Below are 25,021 nucleotides of genomic sequence, written 5' to 3' on the forward strand. Positions count from 1 at the left end.
CGACTTAAAATGCCATGGCGATCAAGAATATATATACTTTATGAGGTCTTAGACGAATATTTCTAGGAGTTACAAACAGAATGACGGAATTAGTATACCCCCATCCTATGGTGGAGGGTATAACAAGGATCAATGACAAAGAATTTAAAAAAATTTGGTTGATTATTTACTTACGCAGATGTTTAATGACATTTCATTAGCAAATAATTCCTAATATTCTATTGGGTTGCCCAAAAAGTAATTGCGGATTCATATAGTCGGCATTGACAAATTTTTCCACAGCTTGTGACTGTAATTGCATTCTTTCTTCTGTCAGTTATCAGCTGTTACTTTTGGCTTGCTTTAGAAAAAAGTGTAAAAAAAGTATATTTGATTAAATTTCATTCTAAGGTTTATTAAAAATGCATTTACTTTCTTTTAAAAAATCCGCAATTACTTTTTGGGCAACCAATACCTTTAATGTTGCTTAATAACAATTTAACAAACCATTATGACTATCATACAATTATCTACCTTACCTATTAGTCCCTATGACAACATGTAACATTTTATTTCAATAACTTCGTTGATAACAGAAATTCAATTGCGATATATAGTCAATTTCTTATCTTTGAGTATTGCTTTATTTCATCAGAAGTAGTAAGAGGCAAAAAAAAAGATGGAAAATACTTACATTTAAGTTCGTAATATAACATCCTTAACTACCTGCAATGCATATTTCCAGCGCCATGACAACATTTTGCCATTGTCATATCATTGCGAAGAGAAATGTCAGTGACGGCTGTCACTTATTTCCTATGCCAACTAAAAACTGGAAAAGAAAAACAATTTTTTTCTCTTATCACCATCATGTTCTTGCCGCCCTTGCTGACTGTCTTATGAGCCAACAACTTTAAAGCGATGACTGTTAAGCACATCCAATAAAGATACAAAATTTTAAGGAAGTGAAATCTATGTAACATCGTTATTTCTCCTTCAGCGAATTCATGGATATGGGCATGCACCTTCACACATTCCCACAATCTCTAGCCCATATGCATTGATGCACACACAGATATTAATACATAGTACTTGAGAACATTTGAATCGACTATTCTAACCTCTCTGTCATTCCTTATGTCTCTTTCACAACTTACAGATTTTACAAGATATGATGATCGAAATTGACTACGATGCCGATGGCACAGTGTCCTTGGAAGAATGGCAACGTGGTGGCATGACAACGATACCCTTACTTGTGCTGCTGGGTAAGTAAAGATTTACAAAATGATAATAAATCAAAACTATAGATTTTCTGAAGAAGTTGCCTCACATATATATATGGGTCATTCCAGAAGAGAATTTTTATGGGAATTTCATATTGAATTTTTTTGAAAAGAAAAACCAGTAAAGAAAGTCTATAGTAGGGCAGAGCCTGCTATGAAATACCCTAAACCACTGCGTCTACCTGTTATTCTATGTAATTAGGGGAGCATATAAAATGGTGTATTTGAAACCTACATCTAAATCTGATCGGACCGGAATTGTTGCTACTAGAGCCGTAAAAGCTCATATCGGGTGCAGATATGGGAGACATGGGAGCTATATCGAAAAAATAAGCTAAAAATAAAAGCTGATAACTGACGGAAGAAAGAATGCAATTACAGAATCACAAGCTGTGAAAAAATTTGTCAACGCCGACTATATGGAAAATCCGCAATTACTTTTTGGGCAACTAATATGGGGGCTTCCTTAAAATCTTAACCGATTTTAATGCAATTTGAACACTCATTAAAACTTCAATAAAAACAAAAAATAAAAACAAAAAAGCAAAATTTTGTAAGGATCGAACTGAAATTGTAATTACTACAGCCATAAAAAGGCATATCGGATAAAGGATATGTGTATTGGATGGCCCCACTATGGAGTGACTCCATTCTGAGACGGGAGTCTAAATTCTGGTATCTTACATTCATCATGGGTTAGTTTTTAACCCATATCTTGTCAGCCTTCCCGAAAGTCTCCTCAGTGCCCTTTTTATGTATCGTTGACAGAAAGTTTCCTTGGAGAAGTAGTAGAATTGCAAAGTGACTCAATCCAGAGACGGGAGTTAAAATTCTCTTTAATCCGAAAGAAAGACTCCTATTTCTTTGAAATCGTCCGTAATCGCCCCACTATGGGTAATGGCCCCACTATGGAGTGACTCCATTCTGAGACGGGAGTCTAAATTCTGGTATCTTACATTCATCATGGGTTAGTTTTTAACCCATATCTTGTCAGCCTTCCTGAAAGTCTCCTCAGTGCCCTTTTCATGTATCGTTGACAGAAAGTTTCCTTGGAGAAGTAGTAGAATTGCAAAGTGACTCAATCCAGAGACGGGAGTTAAAATACTCTTTAATCCGAAAGAAAGACTCCTATTTCTTTGAAATCGTCCGTCTCTTCAGTAACCTATCCATAATCTTACTTAACGTTGACAAAGCATCTCCCGGATTTGGGTACGTTATACTGTCACAAACCATGTTTCTTTTCCATTGGGAGATATTAGGGTGGATGCGATGATTTTCGATCCTATCTTCCTTAATATTCTGGAAGGCCGCCATTGTGTACTCCTGCGGCTTAACATTTCAAAACTCTTTAAGCAACTTCGTGGAGGGCCGCTTACAATAACTTGTCCTCGTGGTAAGTCTAATTCACTGTCAGTTTTTCCCTCATATTTAAGTCTTTCAGTCTTACCGGTGTTTTGAGTTTAAGCAACGACAGGCTGATAGGGCTTTGGTTCTTCATCGTAATGGGGTTTATTTTCCCTCTTTAGAAATAAAAACCACCCTGACTTTCCTCATTGCTTCGGTGTGTTAGACTATGCTTCGCCTAGAAATTTCGTACCGACTTTGGTAGAGTGATTTCGAGGAACTCTTGCAATAGTCCCAGTATGATTCCGTTCTATCCGGCTGATAGAACTTGTCCTAATCGACAACGTACCCTGGGAGATGTTGTGATATGATTCCTATCCCAGTATGATTCCGTTCTATCCGGCTGATAGAACTTGTCCGGGAGATGTTATTATAGCCGACCTGGCTGCCTGGAAAATTCTTCTCCGTCACTGTCTTCAAGTTGTCCTCGGTGGAAATCCCATCTTTCTATCTCTAGAAGGTAGGCGTGCTGAGTTCCTTAGGGAGCACTTTGCAGAATTTCGCCCAGGAATTCCCCTACGTTCTCCTTATCTCATTCTTAGACCAGACTTTTGCTACGTTCTCCCTTTCTGTCTTATTAAAAAGCCTCATACTCATATGGCTCTGAGAGCCTTTAGTGTGGTTTCCATCATAATCAAGTCATGGTCATTCGCTGCGTTACTCGTTTTAATCAAGATTTCTGATCAGAGATCCCCAGTGAGTAGATAAAAATGCACATAAATTGGGCTACCCATCTCCTAGACATGGCATTACTCAAAAATACTTGGAGAGTCCTTCGCCCATGAATATGAAAGAATTTCTCTATGTGTCTCTCATCACATGTTTTCGCGAGAAATACAAAAGTTACGCGTACATTGGCGCTGGAAGAAAATTATACCCTACACCACTACTGTGGTACAGGGTATTACAACTTAGTGAATTTGTTTGTAACACCCAAAAGGAAGAAAAATAGACCCATTGATAAGTATACCGATCGACTCAGAATCACTTTCTGATTCGATTTAGCGATGTCCGTCCGTCCGTCCGTCTGTCTGTCCGTCCGTCTGTCCGTCTGTCCATGTTAATTTGTGTACAAACTACAGGTCACAGTTTTCATCCGATCGTCTTGAAATTTAGTACAGGCATATTTTTCGGCCTAGAGACGAAGCCTATTGAAATTGGAAAAAATCGGTTCAGACCTGGCTATAGCTCCCATATATATGTTCGTCCGATTTTCAGTAATAATGCAATAAAATGGTCATTTGTTAACCGATTCTCTCGAAATTTGGCAGGAAGGATTTTTTTACGACTGTCGACATTACTGGTGAATTTCATGCAAATCGGTTCAGATTTAGATATAGCTCTCATATATATATATATATGGCCCGATTTGCACTCCTAGAGCCACTGCAAGCACACTTATTGACCAATCTTGGCAAAATATTGCACAACGCTTTCCTCGATGACTATCATAATATAAATAGAGTTTGGTCAAAATCGGTTCAGATTTAGATATAGCTCCCATATATATGTTCGTCCGATTTGCAGTAGTATTGCAATGAAATGGTCTTTTGTTAACCGATTAACTCGAAATTTGGCAGGAGGGATTTTCTCTTGACTTTCAATGTTACTTGCGAATTTCATGGAAATCGGTTCAGATTTAGATATAGCTCTCACATACATATATCGCCCGATTTTAACTTCTAGAGTCACAGCAAGCGCAATTATTGACCCATTTTGCCAAAATTTTCCAAAATGCTTTCCTCGACGACTGTTACAGTATCTGAGGAGTTTGTTCGAAATCGGTTCAGATTTAGATATAGCTCTCATATATATCTTCGTCCGATTTTGAGAAATATTGCAAAAAAGTGATCATTTGTTATGCGATTCTATCGCAATTTTGCAGGAAGGATTTTCTTATGACTTTTAATATTACTGGTGAATTTCATAGAAATCGGTCCAGATTTAGATATAGCTGTCATATATGTATATCGCCCGATTTTCAGTTTAAGAGCCACTGCAAGCGTATTTATTGACCAATCTTGCCAAAATTTAGCACAACGCTTTCCTCGACGATTACCACATTATCTGAGAAGTTTGCTCGGAATCAGTTCGGAATAAGATATAGCTCCCATATATACGTTCGTCAGATTTTGGGTAATTTGCCATAATGTTGATTTGTCAACCGTAGTTTTTACAATTTATACATATTTGCTCACCGAGGTCCATCAAAATTGGTTCAGAATTGGATATAGCTCTCACATTGTACTTAAAGGGTAGGTGTAGTGTATTATACAGTCGCCACCGCCCGACTTTTGCCCTTCCTTACTGGTTTTAATTGTTATTTATCTTAACTGCTTTACACACTATAAATTGCTCTCAGGGACATAATATTTAATTTTTGTTTTGGTAATATCAACAATTCCCCATAGCTCCCAGAATATTTGCTTCGAACAAATTTAAAATGTAGATGCAACGTCGCGCATTCTAACAACCCTCATTGCATTTTCTGTACAGTATAATCATACAGCTATGCAGGAAACACGAAATAGGGAGAAAATAAGCAAAAAAGCGTTAAATGCTTTAGATGTGCCCGAGTAACTATACTAGTTTGTCATCTCTGGAGGAAGCCAGGAAAACAGCTGCAGCGTAAAGAAAAAACGTACCAATAAGCTTCAGACATGTGCACCTGCCTCAAGAATCTCCTGAAAAAAAACCATAAAAAAACTAAAAAAGTTTTGGTGGAGAATAGTAAATGACTACCGCTCCTACGTCGTACACACACACACACACACACACATCTTACCCACCAAATATCTTTATTCTGCTGTCGCTGCAAGAAAGGAAATGTTAATAGCTTCTCTTTGCTAAGGATACGTGCAAGTGACAAGACTTGTGTTTTTAGATGTGAAAAAAATAAAAATGTTCTTGGGGAGATGGTGCACCAAGGCGAAATTAAACTAACTTTCATTTTATTATCTTGTTGAAAAAAAATTTTTTTTCTTCTTTTTTTTAATGTTTTGTTTTTGTTTTCTTTTTCTTTGCTGACAGGTGTTGACAGCACAGCTCTAAAGGAGGATGGCATTCATGTTTGGCGTTTGAAACACTTTAAGAAGCCAGCTTATTGCAATCTTTGCCTCAATATGTTGGTCGGACTGGGCAAGAAGGGTCTCTGCTGTGTATGTAAGTATTCTACAAAAATGGCGAGATAAATTAATTAAATTAAGGAATACATTTTTTTTTTATAAAATTTAACAGATTTTCTTTAGCAAGAGAAAGTACATATATATTATTGATCGTTGTGACATTTTAAGTCGATCTAGCTATATCCGTCCGTCTGTCTGTCTGCCCGTCTGTCTGTCCGTCGGTCTGTCCGTCTGTCTGTCCGTCTGTCCGTCTGTCTGTCCGTCTGTCTGTCCGTCTGTCTGTCCGTCTGTCCGTCTGTCTGTCCGTCTGTCCGTCTGTCTGTCCGTCTGTCTGTCCGACTGTCTGTCCGTCTGTCTGTCCGTCTGTCGGTCTGTCGCTAACTTTTGAGGTAGTAAAGCTAGCTGCTTGAAATTTTGCACAAATACTTCTTATTAGTGTAGGTCGGTTGGAATTGTAAATGGGCTATATCGGTCCACGTTTTGATATAAACCGATCTTGGATCTTGACTTCTTGAGCCACTACAGGGCGCAATTCTTATCTGATTTGGCTGAAATTTTGCTTGAGGTGTTTTGTTATGGTTTCGAAGTATGGTTGAAATCAGTTCATAACCTGATATAGCTACCATGTTAACCGATCAGAGGTCTTGACTTCTTGAGCCACTTCAGGGCGCAATTCTTATTTGATTTGGCTGAAATTTTGCATGACGTGTTCCTTCATAACTTTAAACAACTGTGCTTGGTATGATTTAAATCGGTCCATAACCTGATATTGCTGCCATATAAACCGATCTTGAATCAACACTTCTTAAGCCACTAGAGGGAACAATTCTTTTCCGATTTGGCAGAAATTTTGCATGAAGTGTTTTATTATGATTTGATATAGCTGACATATAAACCAATTTGACATCTTGACTTCCTTAGCCTCTAGAGGGCGCAGTTATTATCCGATTTGGTTGAAATTTTGTACAATGGCTTCTTCCATGACCTTCAACATGCGTGTCGAATATGGTCTAAATCGGTCTTTAGCCTAAAACAGCTCCCATTTTAACCGATCTCCTTATTTTACTTCTTGAGCCTCTAGATGTCACTGTAGAAAATTTCAATCAAATGGGATAACAATTGCTCCCTATTAGGGCTTAATAAGTTAAATCGGGAGGTCGGATTATATGGTAGCTATATTTGACTATGATCCGATTCAGACCATATTTGGCACGTATGTTAAAAGTCACTGTGCAAAATTTCAGCCAAATCGGATAAGAATTACGCCCTCAAGAGGCTCAAGAGGTTTAGTCGGGAGATCGGTTGATATGGGAGCTATATCAGGTTTTGGAACGATTCCGACCATACTTGGCACGTATGTCACAGGTCATAGAAAATGACCAGTGCAAAATTTCTGCCAAATTGGATAAGAATTACGCCCTCTAGAGGTTCAAGAAGTATGATCCCATATAATCCGTTTATATGGGACACTAGCTGGACAGGGGCCGCTCCGCTGCGCCTTCTTTAACTCTTTAATATCATTTTAGGGTGGGGACACTTCACCCTGAATGTGGATATCATGCTACTATAGCCTATATCCGCCTTTGACGCTGAACGCATGCGTTCGAATCCTAACGTAAAGCGGTGTTTATCCCCTCTTAATGCTGGCTACATTTGCGAGGTACCATGCCATGCATGGTCATGTAAATAATTCTCCCCAAAGAGGTGTCGCACTGTGGCACGCCCTTCGAACTCGGCTATAAAAATGGTCCCTTATCGTTGAACTCAACCTGAATAGGAAACCACTCATTGATGTGTAAAAATTTGGCTCCTGCTCGGTTTCTGGGCAAATTTTTACTCTTTCCCACAAATGCCTTTCTTTGGAGTCCCATATTACCGTAATGGTAAATATTTCGGGTTAAGGGGGTTTTTCGGGGGTGGGGTGGTCACCAAGACATTTGGCCCCTAACGAAATATACGCTTCGTGCTTTACTTTCAAATACATTTTATATGAGTTCCATATGCCATGATCGGTAGATAATCTCTTTTAAGGGTGAGGTGGACCCCAGGGTCTTTGTCCCGAAATGAGTATCAATTTCCCGAAAATCGATCAATTTAAACATCAAATAGCTTTTATATAGTAAGGAGGTGTTTTCGGGAGAGGCAGTTTCCCAAACATATGGCTTTTCAATTCGAAATTCGTTTTTTTCTCAAGCACCTTTCATTTGAGCTCTATATTGTCGTGATTGGTCTATATACCCATTGGGGGGGTTTCTGGACACCCCCGAGGCACCCGACCCCAACAATAGAAACCATGTTTTGTTTTGACTGTGAGAGTGCAAAAAAAATTTCGAACGAATCGCATTACCAATCTCCGAGATGTGGTGTTTTTGAAAATTAGGGTAATGAGAAGTGCTTTTTAGGGAAGGGATGGCACCTCAGACATTTCAAATGGACATCAAATTCGTGCTGGACTCCCAAATCCATTTAATGTTAGCCCCATATTGTCATGGTCGATAAATATGAACTGCTTGGAGGTTGTTTTGGGCGGCCACCGGCACTTTGCCATGAAAATAGATATCAAATTCGTTGTGTACTCCCAAATACCGTTGATTTGAGCTCCATATTGCCATAATCGGAAATGAACCTCAGTTTAGGGGATGCTTAAGGGTGCACCCCAAACACTTGGCACCAAAATTGGATATCAAATTTGATTTCTACTCTCAAGTAGCATTCATTTGAGTCCCATATTGTCATAATGGGTCAATCAACCAATTTGACTTATTTTTGGAAGAAAAAGCTCCACCAAGACTTGAACGCAAATTTTAATGTCATATTCGTAATCTACTCCCAAATAACTTTTATTTGAGTCCCATATAGACAAGGCCGGCTAATATGCCCATTTGGGGGTACTTGGGGGTGGGGCGAACTCCCATTACTTGGACCTAATTTTTTATGCCACATTTGTAATCTACTCTCGAATAAATTTCATTTAAGACCCATATTGACATAAACGTCAAATATATCTATTTAAAGGAGTTTTTGGGTTGGGGAGGCCCGCTGGGTACTTGGACCCAAATTTTAATACGAAATTAGTTTTCTAGTCTCCAATACCTTTAATTTGAAACCCATACTGGGCCTATCGGTCCACCTTTGGTTTTGGATGGGTAAGGGGGAGGGACCGCCCCCCTACTATATCTAAAAATTATATAGCCTATGTTTCCTTCATGACAAACTTACACAATCTATGGAAATTTTAAGAAAATCGGCTCAGCCGTTTTTCATTCTACGGAACAAAGAGAAAACCGAGTCCCATATAGTCATGATGGGTTATATGCCCATTTAAGAGGTTTTTGGGAGTAAGGTGACTCCCTATACTTCGATCTGGTTTTTTTGTGGCAGATTCGTAATCTACTCCCGAATACCTTTTATTTGAGGCCCATATTGATATGGACGACCAATTTGTCAGCTTTTTGACATTTTGGGGTTAGGACGACTTCCTGGGTACTTAGACCCAAATTTTAATACCATATTCGTATTCTATATCCCAATACCTTTCATTTGATATCCTTATTGTCTTGATCGGTCCACTTGTAATTTTGGGTGGTATTTTTAGGGTAACGAGGAGGGAACCTCCCCTTTCCGATGTCAATAAATTATAAAGCATATTTCTTCTTCCTGACCATATTGGTAATCTACTCCCGAATACCTTTCATTTGAGTCCCATATTGTCATGCTCGTCCAATGAACCTATTTTAGGGGGTTTTAGAGTTGGGGCGGTCCCCCAGTTATTTGGACCCAATTTTTAATATGAAATTCGCATTCTTCTCCTAAGTACCTTTCATTTGAATTTCATATTGTCCGGATCGGTATACTTTTGTTTTTGGGTGGTCCTTTTGGTGTAAGGGGGAGGGTCCGCCCCCCTTCCGATATCAAAAAAATTATACAGCCTATGTTTCCTTCCAGACCAACTTACACAATCTGTGAAAATTTCAAGATATTCGGTTCAGCTGTTTTCGAGTCTATACGGAATAAACAAACAAACCGAAAAACGAACACAAATTCATTTTTATATATAAGAAAGATATAAAAGATTTTGAATCGATACGGACCACACTTGGAACATCTGCTGAATGTCATAGAAAAAACATTTGTGAGGTACTATGCCATTTAAAACTTCTCTCCAAAGAGGTATCGCACGGCGGCACGCCGTTCGGACTTGGCTCTTATCATTGAGCTTAAACTTGAATCGGACTGCACCCATTTATAGGTGAGAAGTTTGCCCCTATTCCTTAGTGCTATTGATGTAGGTCGTTGGGGATTGCAAATGGGCCATATAGGTTCAGATTTAGATGTAGCCATATAAACCGATCTCCCAATTTGACTTCTTGAGCCCTTACAAACCGAAATTTTTGTCCGATTTGGTTGAAATTTTGCATGTTGACTTCCAAGAACTGTGCCGAGTACGGTCCGAATCGGTCTATAACCTGATATATCTTCCAATTTGACTTCTTGAGCCCTTACAAGCCGCAATGTTTATTCGATTTGGTTGAAATTTTGCATGCGGTGTTCTGTAATGACTTTCAATAGCTGTGCCTAATACGGTCTAAATCGGTCTATAGCCTGATATAGCTCCCATATAAACCGATCTCCCAATTTGACTTCCTGAGCCCCTACAAGCCGAAATTTTGGTTGAAATTTTCCATGTAGTGTTCTGTTAAGACTTCCAACAACTGTGCCGAGTACGGTCTGAATCGGTCTATAACCTGATATACCTTCCATATTCCCCTATCTACCAATTTGACTTCTTGAGTCCTTACAAGCCGAAATTTTGGTCCAATTTGGCTGAAATTTTGCATGTAGTGTTCCGTTGTGACTTCCAAAAACTGTGCCAAGGGCTTTCCAAATCAGTCTATAACCTGGCATAGCTCCTATATAAACCGGTCTCTCGACCATCCTTTTTCGATCGATAAGTGCTGTCCTATTCATGTTCCAGTCCAATTGCACTTAATAGTAGTGAGGGTTTTTTTGCCCAGCTACGCCTGATGATTGGCTTTCCTAACTGGTTGGTAATTGGTATAAGCCCCAAGGGCAACCTCCTTTTCCTGCAACATTTTCTCAAAATTTCCTAAGCAATGTGCAGTATTTCAAAATCAAAAGACAAATATTAGCCCATGTGTAAATATGCTGCATCATTCGTTATTCATCAGTGAAGCCTTAGGCAATCATTGATGTCCATTGATGATGGTCATTCTTTCTGTTTGCACCTTAAAATAATCCCATATTGCTTCCTTTCACTTGCATCAGCATTTGTCACCTTCAAATATTTACCCAAGAAGCAAAACAAAAATTCATTTCGTTGTATTTTTCTGATTTATCGTCACTTCTCTTGCCTTTCATTTCAGTATGCAAGTATACGGTCCATGAGCGCTGCGTTCAACATGCTCCTGCATCGTGCATCACAACCTATGTCAAATCGAAAAAGGTCAAGGGTGGCGGTGATCTCCTGCATCATTGGGTTGAAGGCAACTGCTATGGGCATTGCTCGAAATGTCGTAAACGTATTAAAGCATATCACGGCATCACCGGACTCACGTGTCGATGGTGTCATATGATGGTAAGTCCTACAATTTATTTGCCCTTCTTTTTTCTCTTAGCAATTCTCGAACAGGTAACCAGAGGTCGTGGAAAAAAGAGGGGGTTTACAAATCACCTGGAAGGGAATTGAATTATATTGAAATCAATATTTCATGTAAAAAGAGAATTTCTCAGAAAATGTTTCGCCGAATTCGGAAATAAATTTCCTTATGGGGTTTAAAAAAAATCGAAAGACCCGCCTTCACTTGTTACCAAGGGCCAGAAGGACGATTTTCCTCCAAAATTTTTGTTCCAAGAATTGTTTTAAATTATTTCGAACAAACAAACAATTTTTCTACGCTCATGCATTTTACACTTGCGAGTATACAGATGACAGAACACATGATATGTACCAGACCGAAATGAGAAAAATCAATCTTAGTTTGTTTCCTTGGTGTTAGGACGATGGTGTGTAGATGCATGAGTTCGAATCTCTGTCAATGTCACTTGCAAATGGCGTAATTAAAAGGATCAACTATGTTGTGAGACTATGATGTGACAGTGGCTGCAGCAGTAATGACCGAAATGTCAAAAACAGAAATCCTTAAAGCTGGGTTATTTGAAATGAGACACGTTCAAAGCAGACCCTAGATAGCTCTGGTAGCTTTGGAATTGAGAATTTTAAAAATAAACTAGGGAAAGGGCTCTTAAAAGACGTATTTAATGATCGATTTTGTTGAAAAGTGGAAAAATGTGTTATTGGGTTGCCCAAAAAGTAATTGCGGATTTTTTAAAAGAAAGTAAATGCATTTTTAATAAAACTTAGAATGAACTTTAATCAAATATACTTTTTTTACACTTTTTTTCTAAAGCAAGCTAAAAGTAACAGCTGATAACTGACAGAAGAAAGAATGCAATTACAGAGTCACAAGCCGTTGAAAAAATTTGTCAACGCCGACTATATGAAAAATCCGCAATTACTTTTTGGGCAACCCAATATATCAGACTCATAACCTTTCACGCCATATATGATCCATATCGGCCCATACTTTGATATACCAGCCCTATAGACCAATGCTTACTTTTGTTGGATTATGTTAAAATTTGGAACGGGACAGTTGTAGGTACCATACAAACGTACTCCCGATTTTTGGAATTGTTGCTCTGGAACCCCCATTTTTATTCCAATTTTTCTAATAATCTCTTTGCTTTCTCGCATTCTGAGTGGCCATGTGGCCGTTTGAATCCTTCGATGTTTTAATCTAGTGCTGCTAACTACCATGTTCTATGTCGCTTTGAAGTCTATTTGCCTCAATCCACTATCGGAAGTTTTCCCGTTTAAGCTAAATTTTACGACTGTTGGACCAAAGATATTTTCCATCCTTAGTTTCGCATTAAAATCTCCCAGAACGATTTTAATAGGGCGGGACGGCGGTCATATTTTCTTTCTAGGCGCTTGTAGAAAGTGTCCTTGGTCTGTTTGTCTTTGTCCTCCATCGAGGCATGTGGACAAGGAAGGCTGATGTTTAAGAATTTGGCCTTTATGCGAATTGTGGCCAGCCTCTCGCGCACCGGAGTAAACCTGGAGACAATGTGTTTTAGTCTCCGAACCACCTGAAATCCACGCAAAGGGCTGGGACAAAATTCAGAGGCCTTTTGTATGTTCAAGAAAGAAACGAGGACGGCGAAGAAACGAGCGCTCTTGAAGGATCTTAACACGCCTAGCTTCTTGAGAAAGGAGGGCGTAACTTGCACCGAGACTGACCAGGAGACGGTGGATCTTCTGATGGAGACGCATTTTGCGAGCCGACGAGTCAGCCATCGAGATATTGCGACCTACAGTAGCGATCTCGGCGGGCGACTTCATCAGGGACATCGTTGACCAAGGGAAGATATTGTGGGTAGTCCGCATTTTCCGGCCATTCAAATCGGCTGGATCGGACGGTATTACCTCAACACTGCTGCAAGAGTCCCTTGGAGTCACTTTGCCCAGGCTGGAATAGATATTCACTGGAAAAACTGATAGACCTGGAGGCGAAGGAGAGAATGACGCCGGATAACTTTAGTGGGACCTCAAAGGCAAATCGATGGATACAGCCCTTCACGAAATGGCACGAGAGATCGAGACGTCCCTCCGGGGGGACATTGTAATAAATGACGTCCTGTTGGATCTCACGAGTAGTATGAGCTGTATGACGATGATAGCATCGTCATACAACGGCTGCATTGGATAGGATAGCTACAGCAAAGATGTCTTTCGAAGGCAAACACGGTGGTACACGCAAACCGGGTCCACCCAAAGCCCAATGGAAAGATCAATTGGTGGGAGATACCTCGAAACTTGGTGTCAGAGATTTTAGAATGAGCGCAGAATATCGAGGCTCTTGGAAAGCTATTATACGTTTGGCTAGTGGAACAAAAGTTCTGTCATAGCCAATTTAAGTAAAAGTAAGTTGGATCTCAGCGCAGATGGCACGAAAACAATCGCTTATGAGAACGATGACGATGGTGGTGGTCCAAGGCAGGTTTCTGTCAACAATCAGCCAGATCATGGTAGGATCACTGAGCGGAATGTCGCGATGGGGTACCATAAATGGGTTAAGGACCAACCCAAGGAAGACGAAACTGGTGCTCTATACTCAGAGATACAAGATATTGGAGTTCAGACTTCCATCCTTGTACGGGATCGCCTCAAGCTGTCAAAGGAAGCGAAGAACCTTGGCATCAGCTTCGAATCGAAGCTGTTCTAAAGTAGTAATAAGAAGGAAAGAAGCCGTAAGGCTCTGTGCGCTTTTTTTCTCCTGTACAACAATGTTCAGTAGGAAGTAGGGGCTTACCCCCAAAATGACGCATGGGATACTAATATGGTGGAGGACCGTAGATTAGAAGACTCATACGAAGGTGTTAGAGAAGGTGCAGAGCCTGTCCGCGTCGCAGTCACAGGGGCACTGAGATCCACACCCCAAGCAGGTCTGAAAGCGATTCTGAATATGCAACCCATTGGGGCCGATATTGGAAACTGCTACGCCAAGGTCGCGTTTAGGTTGAGGGAGGTCGGCATGCTGAAGGAGAATGGGTGCGGCCAAAGTTCTATTCTGGATGCCATAGAAGCGGAGGAGGGTAGATTGAGACACCGATTGGAAATAGGACATTCTAAATTCGCTTTCCCAAGAGGGATGAATGGAGAACGATTGCTGTGTTTGAGGACGATTAGATCTCGATCGTCTCCGATGGCTAAATAACGGAATCAGGGACGGGATTATAGGTCTATTCTGATGCGCTCAGTATCTGAATGTCTCTCAGATTGCGAGACAAGTGTACGGTCCCTCCGTTACGATAGCAGCAAGAGAAATCCAACACGGATTCAGACTGCGAGACAAGTGTACGGTCCTTTCGTTACGATAGCAACAAGCGAAATCCGGCACGGGATAGCTGTGAGCACCACACAAGCTGAAACTTTAAGGTCCGATCTGTGTGGTGTTCATTACTGCGAGCTACCGGGCGCGTCCACAGCTGGTTTCGAGCTGAGAGTCTCAGTGAGAGGCCCAGCGGCACCGACACCAATATGACAAGGCGAGTAATTGGGTCTTTGAATAATTGCCTCGATTAGGATGTGGAAGAGACTGTCAACCAATTGATCTGCGTTCATGACCGGGTCTGAAAGGACGCAGGCTCTAATTTCTGGGTAGGCTGTTTTTATGCTATCTGGGTAATTTTGCGAACGTAAATCTGTTTAGACGGCAGGTGCGATGAGATCTTGCAAGGGCACGCAAGTGTTTACGTGAGGGAGCACGTATGCACTTTCCGCCTTGCAGTAAGTGCAGTCCAAATCCACCGCACATTCTGTAAGACGGAAATATCAACCCTTTTACAGTACATCCGCCAATACATATGCTGCACCTTTTCTATACAGAGTCCGTACACTCCAGATGCAGATTCGCAAACCATAGTGCTAATATCGTTTGCGGTGGTTGTCAACGTTTTTCTACGTTTCACTGAAATTGTGTCTTTAGAAAATATTTTGCAGAAATTTTGTCTTTAGAGAAAATTTTGGTGAAATTTTATCATTAAAGAAAATTTTACCGAAATTTTGTCTTTAGAGAAAATTTCCCTGACATTTTTTTTACGAAAAATTCACTGAAATTTTGTTTTTAAAGAAAATTTTACTGAAATTTTGTCTTCAGAGAAAATTTCACTGAAATTTTGTCCTTGGTGAAAATGTCACTGAAATTTTGTCCTTAGTGAAAATTTAAGAGAGATTTTCCTATAGAAAAAGTTTCAGTGAAATTTTCCGTAAAGACAAGTTTTAGGGAAATTTTTCCTAAAGAAAAATTTTAGTGAAATATTCGCTAAAGAAAAAATTGTAGTAAAATTTTCCCTACAGAAAAAATTTTGTGAAATTTTCCCTAAAGAAAAAATTTTAGTGAAATTTTCCCCAGAGAAAAAATTTTAGTGAAATTTTCCCTAAAGAAAAAATTTCAGTGAAATTTTCCCTAAAGAACAAAATGAAATTAGATCTTTAGGGAAAATTTCACTGAAGTTTTTTCTTAGAAAAAATTAAATTTTGTCTTAAGGGAAAATTGCACTCAAATTTTGTCTTTAGGTAAAATTTTACTGATATTTTCCCTTCAGGGAAAACTTTAATGAAATTTTGTCTATAGGAAAAATTTTATTCAAATTTCTCCTTTATGGAAAATTTTACTGAAATTTTGTCTTTCGCGAACACTTTACTGAAATTTCGTCTTTAGGAAAAATTTCACTGATTTTTTTTTTGGAAAATTTTACTGAAAAATTTTTTTAAGAAAAATTTCACTAAAAAATTTTTTTAAGAAAAATTTCACTAAAATTTTTTTTAAGGGAAAATTGCACTAAAATTTTTTCTTTAGGAAAAATTTCACTTAAATGTTTGTCTTAAAGGAAATTGCACTCAAATTTTGTCTTAAGGTAAAATTTCACTGAAATTTTGTCTTCGGGGAAAAATTTACAGAAATATTGTCTTCGGGGAAAAATTCACAGAAATATTGTCTTAAGGCAAAATTTAACCTTAATTTTGTCTTAAGGGAAATTTTAACCGAATTTTAGAGAAAAGTTTACTAAAATTTGAATCGAAATTTCACTCAAATTTTGTCTTCAGGGAAAATTCCAATCAATTTTTGCTTTAAGGAAAGTTTCACTGAAATTTTGTCTTAATGGAAAATTTTACAGTATTATAGGAATTTTACTAAAATTTTGGGTAAATTTTACTAAAATTTAGGGAAAACTGCTAAAATTTAGTGAAAATTTTACTAAAATTTAGTGAAAATTTTACTAAAACTTTGTCTTCAGAGAAAATTTCCCTAAAATTTTGTCTTCAGGGAAAACTTTTTCTTAATGAAAAGTTTACTAACATATTTTCTTCAGGGAAATATTCACTGAAATTTTGTGTTTAGAGAAATCATTAGAGAAAATTTCATTGAAATTTTGTCTTTAGAGAAAATTTCATTGAAATTTTGTCTTTAGAGAAAATGTCACTTAAATTTTGTCTTTAGAAAAAATGTCACTTAAATTTTGTCTTCAGAGATAATTTCACTGAAATTTTGTCTTTAGAGAAAATTTCACTTAAATTTTGTCTTCAGAGAAAATTTCACTGAAATTTTGTCTTGAGAGAAAATTTCACTGAAATTTTGTCTTCAGAGAAAATTTCACTGAAATTTTGTCTTTTAGAAAAAATTTTACTGAAATTTTGTTTTAAGAGAAAAAATCACTCAGACGCAATTTCAGTGAAAATTTCACTAAAATTTTGACTTCATGGAAAATTTCAATGAAATTTTGTCTTAAGGGAAAATTTGACTGAATTTTAGAGAACATTTTACTAAAATTTAGTGAAAATTTGCACTGCAATTTTGTCTTTGGGGAAAATTTCCCTGATATTTTGGCTTTAGAGTAACTTTTTCTTTAGGGAAATTTTTACTGTAATTTTGCCTTTAGAGAAAATCTCACAGGCATTTTGTCTTTAGAGAAAGTCTCACTGATTATTGTCTGTTAAAAATAATTTCTTTTTCGAATATTTCATTGAAATTGTATCTTTAGGGAATATTTCCTGAGATTTTGTCGGTAGGGGAAATTTCACTGCAAATTCGTCTTTAAGGAAACTTTTACTGATAACTTCGTCTTTAGAGAAAATCTCGCTGATATTTGTCTATGGGGATTCAATTAAAAATTACTTCTTTTTCGAATTTTTCATTGAATTTATATCTTTATGGAATATTTCTCTTAGATTTTGTCGTTACGGAAAATTTCACTGAAATTTTGTCTTTAGTGAAAACTGCATTTAAATATTTCTTTTTGAGATAGTTTTATTAGCTTATTATCATCTTTTCGCCTGTTCAATTGTTAAAACTTTCCCGATTATCGAACTCGTGCCGGCAAATAATTTTTTCTTACTTATTTTGGTTGTTTCCAATTTATCCTCAACATTGTCATCGAAGTCTATTGCAATTGTCGCAAAACGTAAATGATGAGGATGACGAAAACGACATCCTTCTATTATTTCCGCTTAAATTGTCAATGGGAAATAGTCACGTAGTTCTAATGCTCATCCTCATCCCCCAAAACAAAACAAAAACGACAGTGACAAAAAGAGAAAACGCTTTGGCAAACACAACAGCCCAACAAGATTTCAATCTGCTTTTCCAAACGGGGCATTGTTCAAAATGCAGACGCGTTTCGTTTGACGCTTCAATAAAGCCACAGCTTAACAATGTGTCTTTAGTTTGTGAGCATGGAGTGACACCCACACTAAGTGAGATACTGAGTTTTTATCGACTTCGATTATTATTTACGTTGCTGGAGAAGGACCTTCATGATGGCAGAGTAAGGGAAGAAATAAACTAAAGCAGATTGTTCTGTATTCTGCCTGCAGGACAAGTGCTGTATTATTTTCGTGGAAAATATGTGCTTGATTATATTCCATATTGTTGACGTTTACTTTAGTTTCGCTTTTTTTTATTTTTTGTAGTCGATGTAGCTGCTGTTGTTTCCTTTGTTTGTTTATTTAACAACTTGTCTTCTTATCAAATTTGTCTAAAAATGTTTTGCCTTTGTTACTACTGCCTGGCTTGGCTGGGATGGATGGATGGATGGCACTTGTTAACACTTGATCACGTAGACTGCTTTGGAGACCGCCAAAAGACGCCGGGGGTCTGGTCTGAACTGGCAATAACAAAAGACAATTTCGTTTAAAATGTAATTCGACAATAATAGAAACGGTGTTAAGTGTAGCAAAAAAAGTTCGATAACAAAGTTAAGATGACGAAGAACTATGCAAAATAAAATAGTAAAACATGGAGAATCCTTGCGTTAAAAGGAGGTCTCGAAATTTTTTATAGAAATGTACATAGAAAAGGAGGCCATCGTATGTCCGTCTATGATGCTGAACGCCTAGGTTCGAATCCTGGCGAGCACATCAATTTTTCAGCGATGGTTATCCCCTCCCAATGCTTAACACACCCAATTTGGAATTTTTAAGTTTCACACAAATCTCAAGTCCACGTTTCTGCTTAAATTTTGTTTTAAAAAATTATCAAACAAACCCGAAATAAGTTCAAACCAATCAATTGCATTCCCTTTCCTTTTAGTTACAATCATTTGTCTTTGGTATTCTCCACAATCCACAATCCATCATCAGGTCATCTCATTTTATTTATATTCTTTTATTTTTTTTTAGCTTCACAATCGATGTGCATCTTCGGTGAAGAAGGAATGCTCCATGGGAGAATATGCTGAATTGATTGTTCCACCCACCTCCATTTGTCCAGCTGTCTTGGATCGCCAACGTTCAGTCAATCAGGCGAATAAGGTAAGAAAATCTACACTTTTCATTTGCTATGCTGCTTTTATTACTACTGGTGCTACTGCTGCCAGCTATCGAATATTCAATTTTGTATAAAGGATTCTTAGTTGTGGTAAAAGGGCAATAATTTAAATTGGGTTTTAGCTGCAAGTTTGTGGCGTTATCTTATTGTTATGGATAAACAAACAGGGAAGGACTAAAGTCGGGCAAGGCCGACCTTTTTATACACTACACTTCTTTAGGTATGCAGGCTAAGTCTTCAAAATTATAATTTTTTTAAATTTTAAATGAAGAATTTCGACCAAAATCCTTTCACTTTCTGAAAGTCATAGGGAAAATCAATGTGCAAAATGTTGGGCACCTTGCAACATATTCAGTGTGACAACACTCCCGTAATGATTTAAATCCAGAGTAAGTCGGAAATGTACCCATGCATCGGTTACACCTCGCCGACACTGTCCGATGATGGAGGCGGTTCTGGCAAACCGATCAAAACCAGCTTTTCACTCCCGGTACGAACCAGTAGCGTTTGAAGAGGGCTCTCCGGGATGTGCCTCTCCTATGATGAAAAAAGGAGGAACACGTACACTGAGACGGCAGCCCTTGACGATGGGGATTCCATCGGGTCAATCCGTTGCATACAACCGGCTGCCATGGGATAGATTACCGTATGATGCTATATGGTGTTGTGGTCTGGTGGACGGCGGTTCAAAAGTCCGCCAACTGCTTAATACACAGCCGGATCCAAGGATGGCTTCTTTGTGCATCACAGCCACACTGAGGACTACACTAACTGATGCAATGAAATTAAATCTACACTTACTGCTTCTGGATATTGTGGCTAGACAAATTGCTGCGGCCACTGCTGTGAGGCTAAGTGAACTTTCTCTTCGGTCATCTGGCAGCTGTGGACACTGTGTTGTTGTTGATACTATGCCCGAAGTGTGGAGTAGCTTAGATCCGCTGGTATAGAAGCTATGTTGACTTCTGTGTGGATGGCTTCAAACTAGGCGACCGAGTGGGCTTTGGGGTGTAAAAATTTGCCCATGGGCATTCAATTAAGGAATAGGGGTCAACATCCCACATACCACTGAATGATGTCCGACTCAAGTTTAAGCTCAATGACGAAGGGCCTCCTTTTTATAATCGAGTCCGAGCGGCGTGCCGCAGTGTGACACCTCTTTGTAGAGAATTTTTTACTAAACCGTACCTCACAAATGTCGCCAGCAATAGGAGCGAATAACCACGGCTTAAATATTTTTTATGATGTTCTCGCCATAGTTCGAACCCAGCCCTTTGGCGTCATAGTCGGACATGCTAGCCTATGCGCTACGGTGGCTTTGGGATATGCTCTGGAGAACTAGGCCCGCCTTATAGAGAAGATTACTCGATCACTGTAGTGTGTATCAAGCGGAGATCCTTGCAAGTGGCGGAAAGTCTTTTCGACGTCTGGCATAAATATCTTCTCAGACAGCCAATCCCTGCACAACGTATTTCTGAATTCAAAAATTACCCATCGACGGTCGCAAAATCTGTCAACGAGATAGCTGAACAGTTTAAAATTTATCTTTTCTGAGTACCAGTGCACAGAGATATTCCAGGGAATTATAGAGGGGACGAGCTTGCGAGACTAGGAACTACTTAACACATTATAAGGGAACTGGAATCTGTGGGTATGCCTCTAGCAACATGTAAGCTAAGTTTTCAGGTACACACTCGAATGGCAGATGGTCTTAAAGTGGAGGTTCTGAACGCTCCAAAACTATGTGGCCTAGAAGAAGTCTACCGCTCTGCTATCGCTGGCTACAACAGAGATGTCAGTCCTTGTTTCCGTCATGACAGGTCACTGTCTAATCGGAGAACATGCTGACAGACTGAAGGTTGCCAATAAGGACTTTTGCAAAATCTGTGAGGACATCCAAACTTAATGTCTTTTTACTTGTTTCTAATTGAGAATGGTTGGTTTCTAAATATAAAGAAGTTATTGCAATGGAAAAATGGAAAAGCAAATATTTCAGACTTATTGTTACTTTTAGCCTTAATTGACTTAATTGCCGTAAAAGATTTTTTTTTAAGTTTTGTGCCAAAGACCACACTAAGAATCTTTGTAGCAGTCAATTGTACAAGTCCTTGTATAAACTAACAAATTCCTTTAAATGGTTTCTTTTCATGTAACTTCCCATGTGTCTGTTTATCACGCTCACCCTCTCTCTCTCCCTCTCTCACTCTAAATCAATGACAACAATGCCAAATACTAAATTGCTAAACCCACACATCTAACATTTACACCAACACAATCACCAACGTCATTACCATTTACGTTAAATAACAACAATGATACCCCTAATGTTTCCCCATTGCAAAATCTGACTTAAACCTCAAACAAAATTTATTTACAAACGCTGTTTCCTGTGCGTGAATCTATGTGTGTGCGTGTGTGTATATGTGTGAATAAACAAATCCAACTATTTGTGTGTGTGTGTGTACTGCCATCACATGGATCATTTGTAATACCTAACTTCCATTATAATTTGTAAAATAAAATTTCAAATTCCTTTTCTTACACTCAATACTCACAATTCCTACATAATTCCCATACAAACACACACACACAATCACATATACGTTTATACAATTGCAAATGTGTTGCTGTGTGCGTGTGCGTGCGCGTGTGTATGTGTTTGTCTAACTCTTGACATGCTTGTGTGCTTACGCTTGGTTATCTGTCTTCATGTCTGCCTGTCTGTCTGTCCGCCTGTCGGTCTGCGTCAAATGAACTTTTCCAAACTAAATAGAAATCTTCCACATCTTTGCATTCCCAACAACAACAACAACATCAACAACAATCACAACAACAACAACACCATCAGGCCACACACTTCCAACTGACCCCACCCAATGAAGGCAGCTGCCCCCTGCTGGTATTTGTTAATCCCAAGAGTGGCGGTCGACAAGGTGACCGTATCCTGCGTAAATTCCAATACATGCTTAATCCACGTCAAGTCTACGATTTATCAAAAGGTGGTCCCAAAGAAGGTAAGTGGCTCAACAATTTTCCTAATATCCTAAAATGCTGCAGAGATTAAAAAGACACACACAAAATTCGTGTTGGGATTTAAATCGAAATTAATGGCTTTGCTTGGGTTGGCTCCAAGCCATTCGAGGCAAAAGGATATGTAACATTTTAAAATTTAAATTTAAATTAGCGAAACATTTCATGTTTCAGCTCTCTTGTGCTCAGGCTATGCTTTGACTCTCTGTTAATTAAAACCTATCTAAAAGCATCACATGTATATCAGTGTTGATGTTTTCTTTATTTAATTTTTTTTTGTCTGTGCCTTAGAAAATGTTTAAATTAAAACTTTTCTCATATACAGCTAAACACTTGAGAACACTTGCGTCTTTGCTGGTTTTGAGGAGGAAAAAATTCCTTAAAAATGATACAAACTTAAGTGCAAATAGCTCTACGCTGTCATTGTCCATTGCAAACGTAGAAGGCACTTGGAGCGTATGACTAATATGAGGTTAAAAAGTGTTACTCATACGCAAAGTGGGACGCTGCAATCTTTCTTAAATATAAAAATCAATTTGTGTTTGGCTGTCAGTTTGTTGTTTGTTTGTGTGTTTTTTATAGACTCAATAACGGCTGAACCGATTTTCTTGAAATTTTCACAGATTGTACATAATGATCCAGTGGTAAAAATAGGATACTCCATTTTTTGATATCTGAAGGGGAGCGGACCCTCCCTCTCTTATAGTAACCGCCTTGAAAATATATATCAGATTCGTGTTTAGAGTAGGATACGAATCTGATATATATTTTCAAGGCAGAGTCACTGAGAGGCCGACCCCATATCCCAAACCGGTCATGTTTGCCGACTATGGAAATATGGGGCTCAAATAAAAGGTATTTGGGAGTAGACCACGAATCTGATATCAACATTCGGGACCGATTGTCTAAGGGACGTTCCAACACCATAAAAACCCCCAAATAGGACGTAGTTGCTCACTAAGACAATTTGGGTCTTCATGACAGTAGACCTCAATATTGATAGTTTTTGGGGCCCAGACCCCAAACCGGACATATTTGCTGAGTTCTGCAATAAGGGGCTTAAACGAAAGGCATTTGAGATTAGAAAACGAATTTGATATTTAATTTCGAGGCCAATGCCCATATGGGGTTCAAATAAATGATATATAGATACATGAGAATAGAGCACGTAGCTGATATTTTTTCAAAACATATCTAAATCGGCCATATTTACTGATCATGTCAATGTGGGGCTCATATGAAATTGATATCTATACCCATACATGTAAACCCCCTTTCGTCACAAGCCGGTGAAAAGTGGATAACTTATGCACCCAACAACAAAATCAACAAAATCGGGTAATAAATAAAGCTTTTATATGCTTCAGACCCTTAATCATCATATCGGTCTATGTGACAGCTATATCTAAACTCAGTCCGATCTTTACCCTATTTAGGTCAGATGGCGGGTGGCGTAAAACTACTTACTGTTTCAAATTTCGACGAAATCTGATAAAACATAAAGCTTTTATTCGCTTCAGACCCTTTATCGGGAGACCGTTGGAATGGCAGCTATATCTAAATATATTCCGATTCGAACCGTATTTGGGACGGATGTCGGGAGTCCTAAAAATACCGACTGTTTCAAATTTCAGCGAAATCAGATTAAAAAAATAAAGCTTTTATGGGCTTTAGACCCTTCAACCATATTAAGCTCGGATATCGGGAGGTTCAAAACAATTCACTGTTTCAAATTTCCACGAAATAGAATAATCAATAAAGCTTTTATAGGCTTCAGACCCTTTATCGGCAGATCGGTCTATATGGCAACTATATCTAAATATAGTTCGATCTAAACCATATTTGGGTCAGATGTCGGAAAGCCTTAAGCACTGTTTCACATTTCAACGAAATCGGATAAAAAATAAAGCTTTTATGGGCTTTAGACCCTTTATATGGCAGCTATATCTAAATATAGTCCGACCTCAACCATATTAAGCTCGGATATCGGGAGATTCTAAACAACTCACTGTTTCAAATTTCAGCGAAATAGACTAATCAATAAAGCTATTATGGGCTTCAGACCCTTAATCGGGAAATCAATCTGTATGGCAGCTATTTCTAGATATGGTCCGATCTGAAGCATATTTAGATCAGATATCGGAAGGCTTAAATTAACTCACTGTTTCAAATTTAGGAGAAATCGGGTAATAAAAAAACCTGTTATGTCATTCAGACCCTTTATCAGCGGATCGATATATATGACGGCTATATCTAAATATAATCCAATCTAAACCATATTTGGGTCAGATGTGGGGAAGCCTTAAGCTACTCACTTTCAAATTTCGACGAAATTGGATAAAAAATAAAGCATTTATGGGCATTAGAACCTTAATCGGCAGATCGGTCTATATCAGCTACAATGTATCCAAGTATGGTCCAATTTGGCCCGTTCAAGAAATTAACCAGCGTGCATCAAAAAGACGTCAAATATCGGCTGAATATCTTAATTTTTGAAGGGATAGACGGACAGACACACAGACATCGTTAAATCGTCTTAGAATTTTACGACAATCCGAAATGTATATACTTTGTAGGGTCGAAAATTGATATTTCGACGTGTTGCAAACGGAATGACTAAATGAATATACCCCCTATCCTACGGTGGTGGGTATAAAACTAAATAAATAGATTAGTGGCAAACGGCTGAATGCAATACTTGTACTAAACTCCGGCAGTCTCGCAAACCTCAACAAGTCTGAAGGAGTTGTATCCTACATGTTAAGCAAATTCAAGCTAATGGTGCATT

The 25,021-nt window shown here is 38.5% G+C and overlaps 1 protein-coding gene across 1 annotated transcript in view; it reads left to right on the forward strand.

Moving 5' to 3' along the window:
• Window positions 1-25,021, forward strand: part of LOC106080983 (diacylglycerol kinase 1) — a 380,563-nt gene that overhangs the window by 303,307 nt on the left and 52,235 nt on the right. Inside the window, exons 10-14 of the mRNA XM_059368788.1 lie at window positions 1,139-1,247; window positions 5,700-5,831; window positions 11,179-11,390; window positions 19,056-19,187; window positions 21,977-22,217. Coding sequence (XP_059224771.1) covers window positions 1,139-1,247; window positions 5,700-5,831; window positions 11,179-11,390; window positions 19,056-19,187; window positions 21,977-22,217 — 826 coding nt within the window. The remainder of the gene's footprint in view (window positions 1-1,138; window positions 1,248-5,699; window positions 5,832-11,178; window positions 11,391-19,055; window positions 19,188-21,976; window positions 22,218-25,021) is intronic.

Source organism: Stomoxys calcitrans, chromosome 5 (assembly GCF_963082655.1).
Source record: "Stomoxys calcitrans chromosome 5, idStoCalc2.1, whole genome shotgun sequence".
Taxonomy (NCBI): Eukaryota; Metazoa; Arthropoda; class Insecta; order Diptera; family Muscidae; genus Stomoxys; species Stomoxys calcitrans.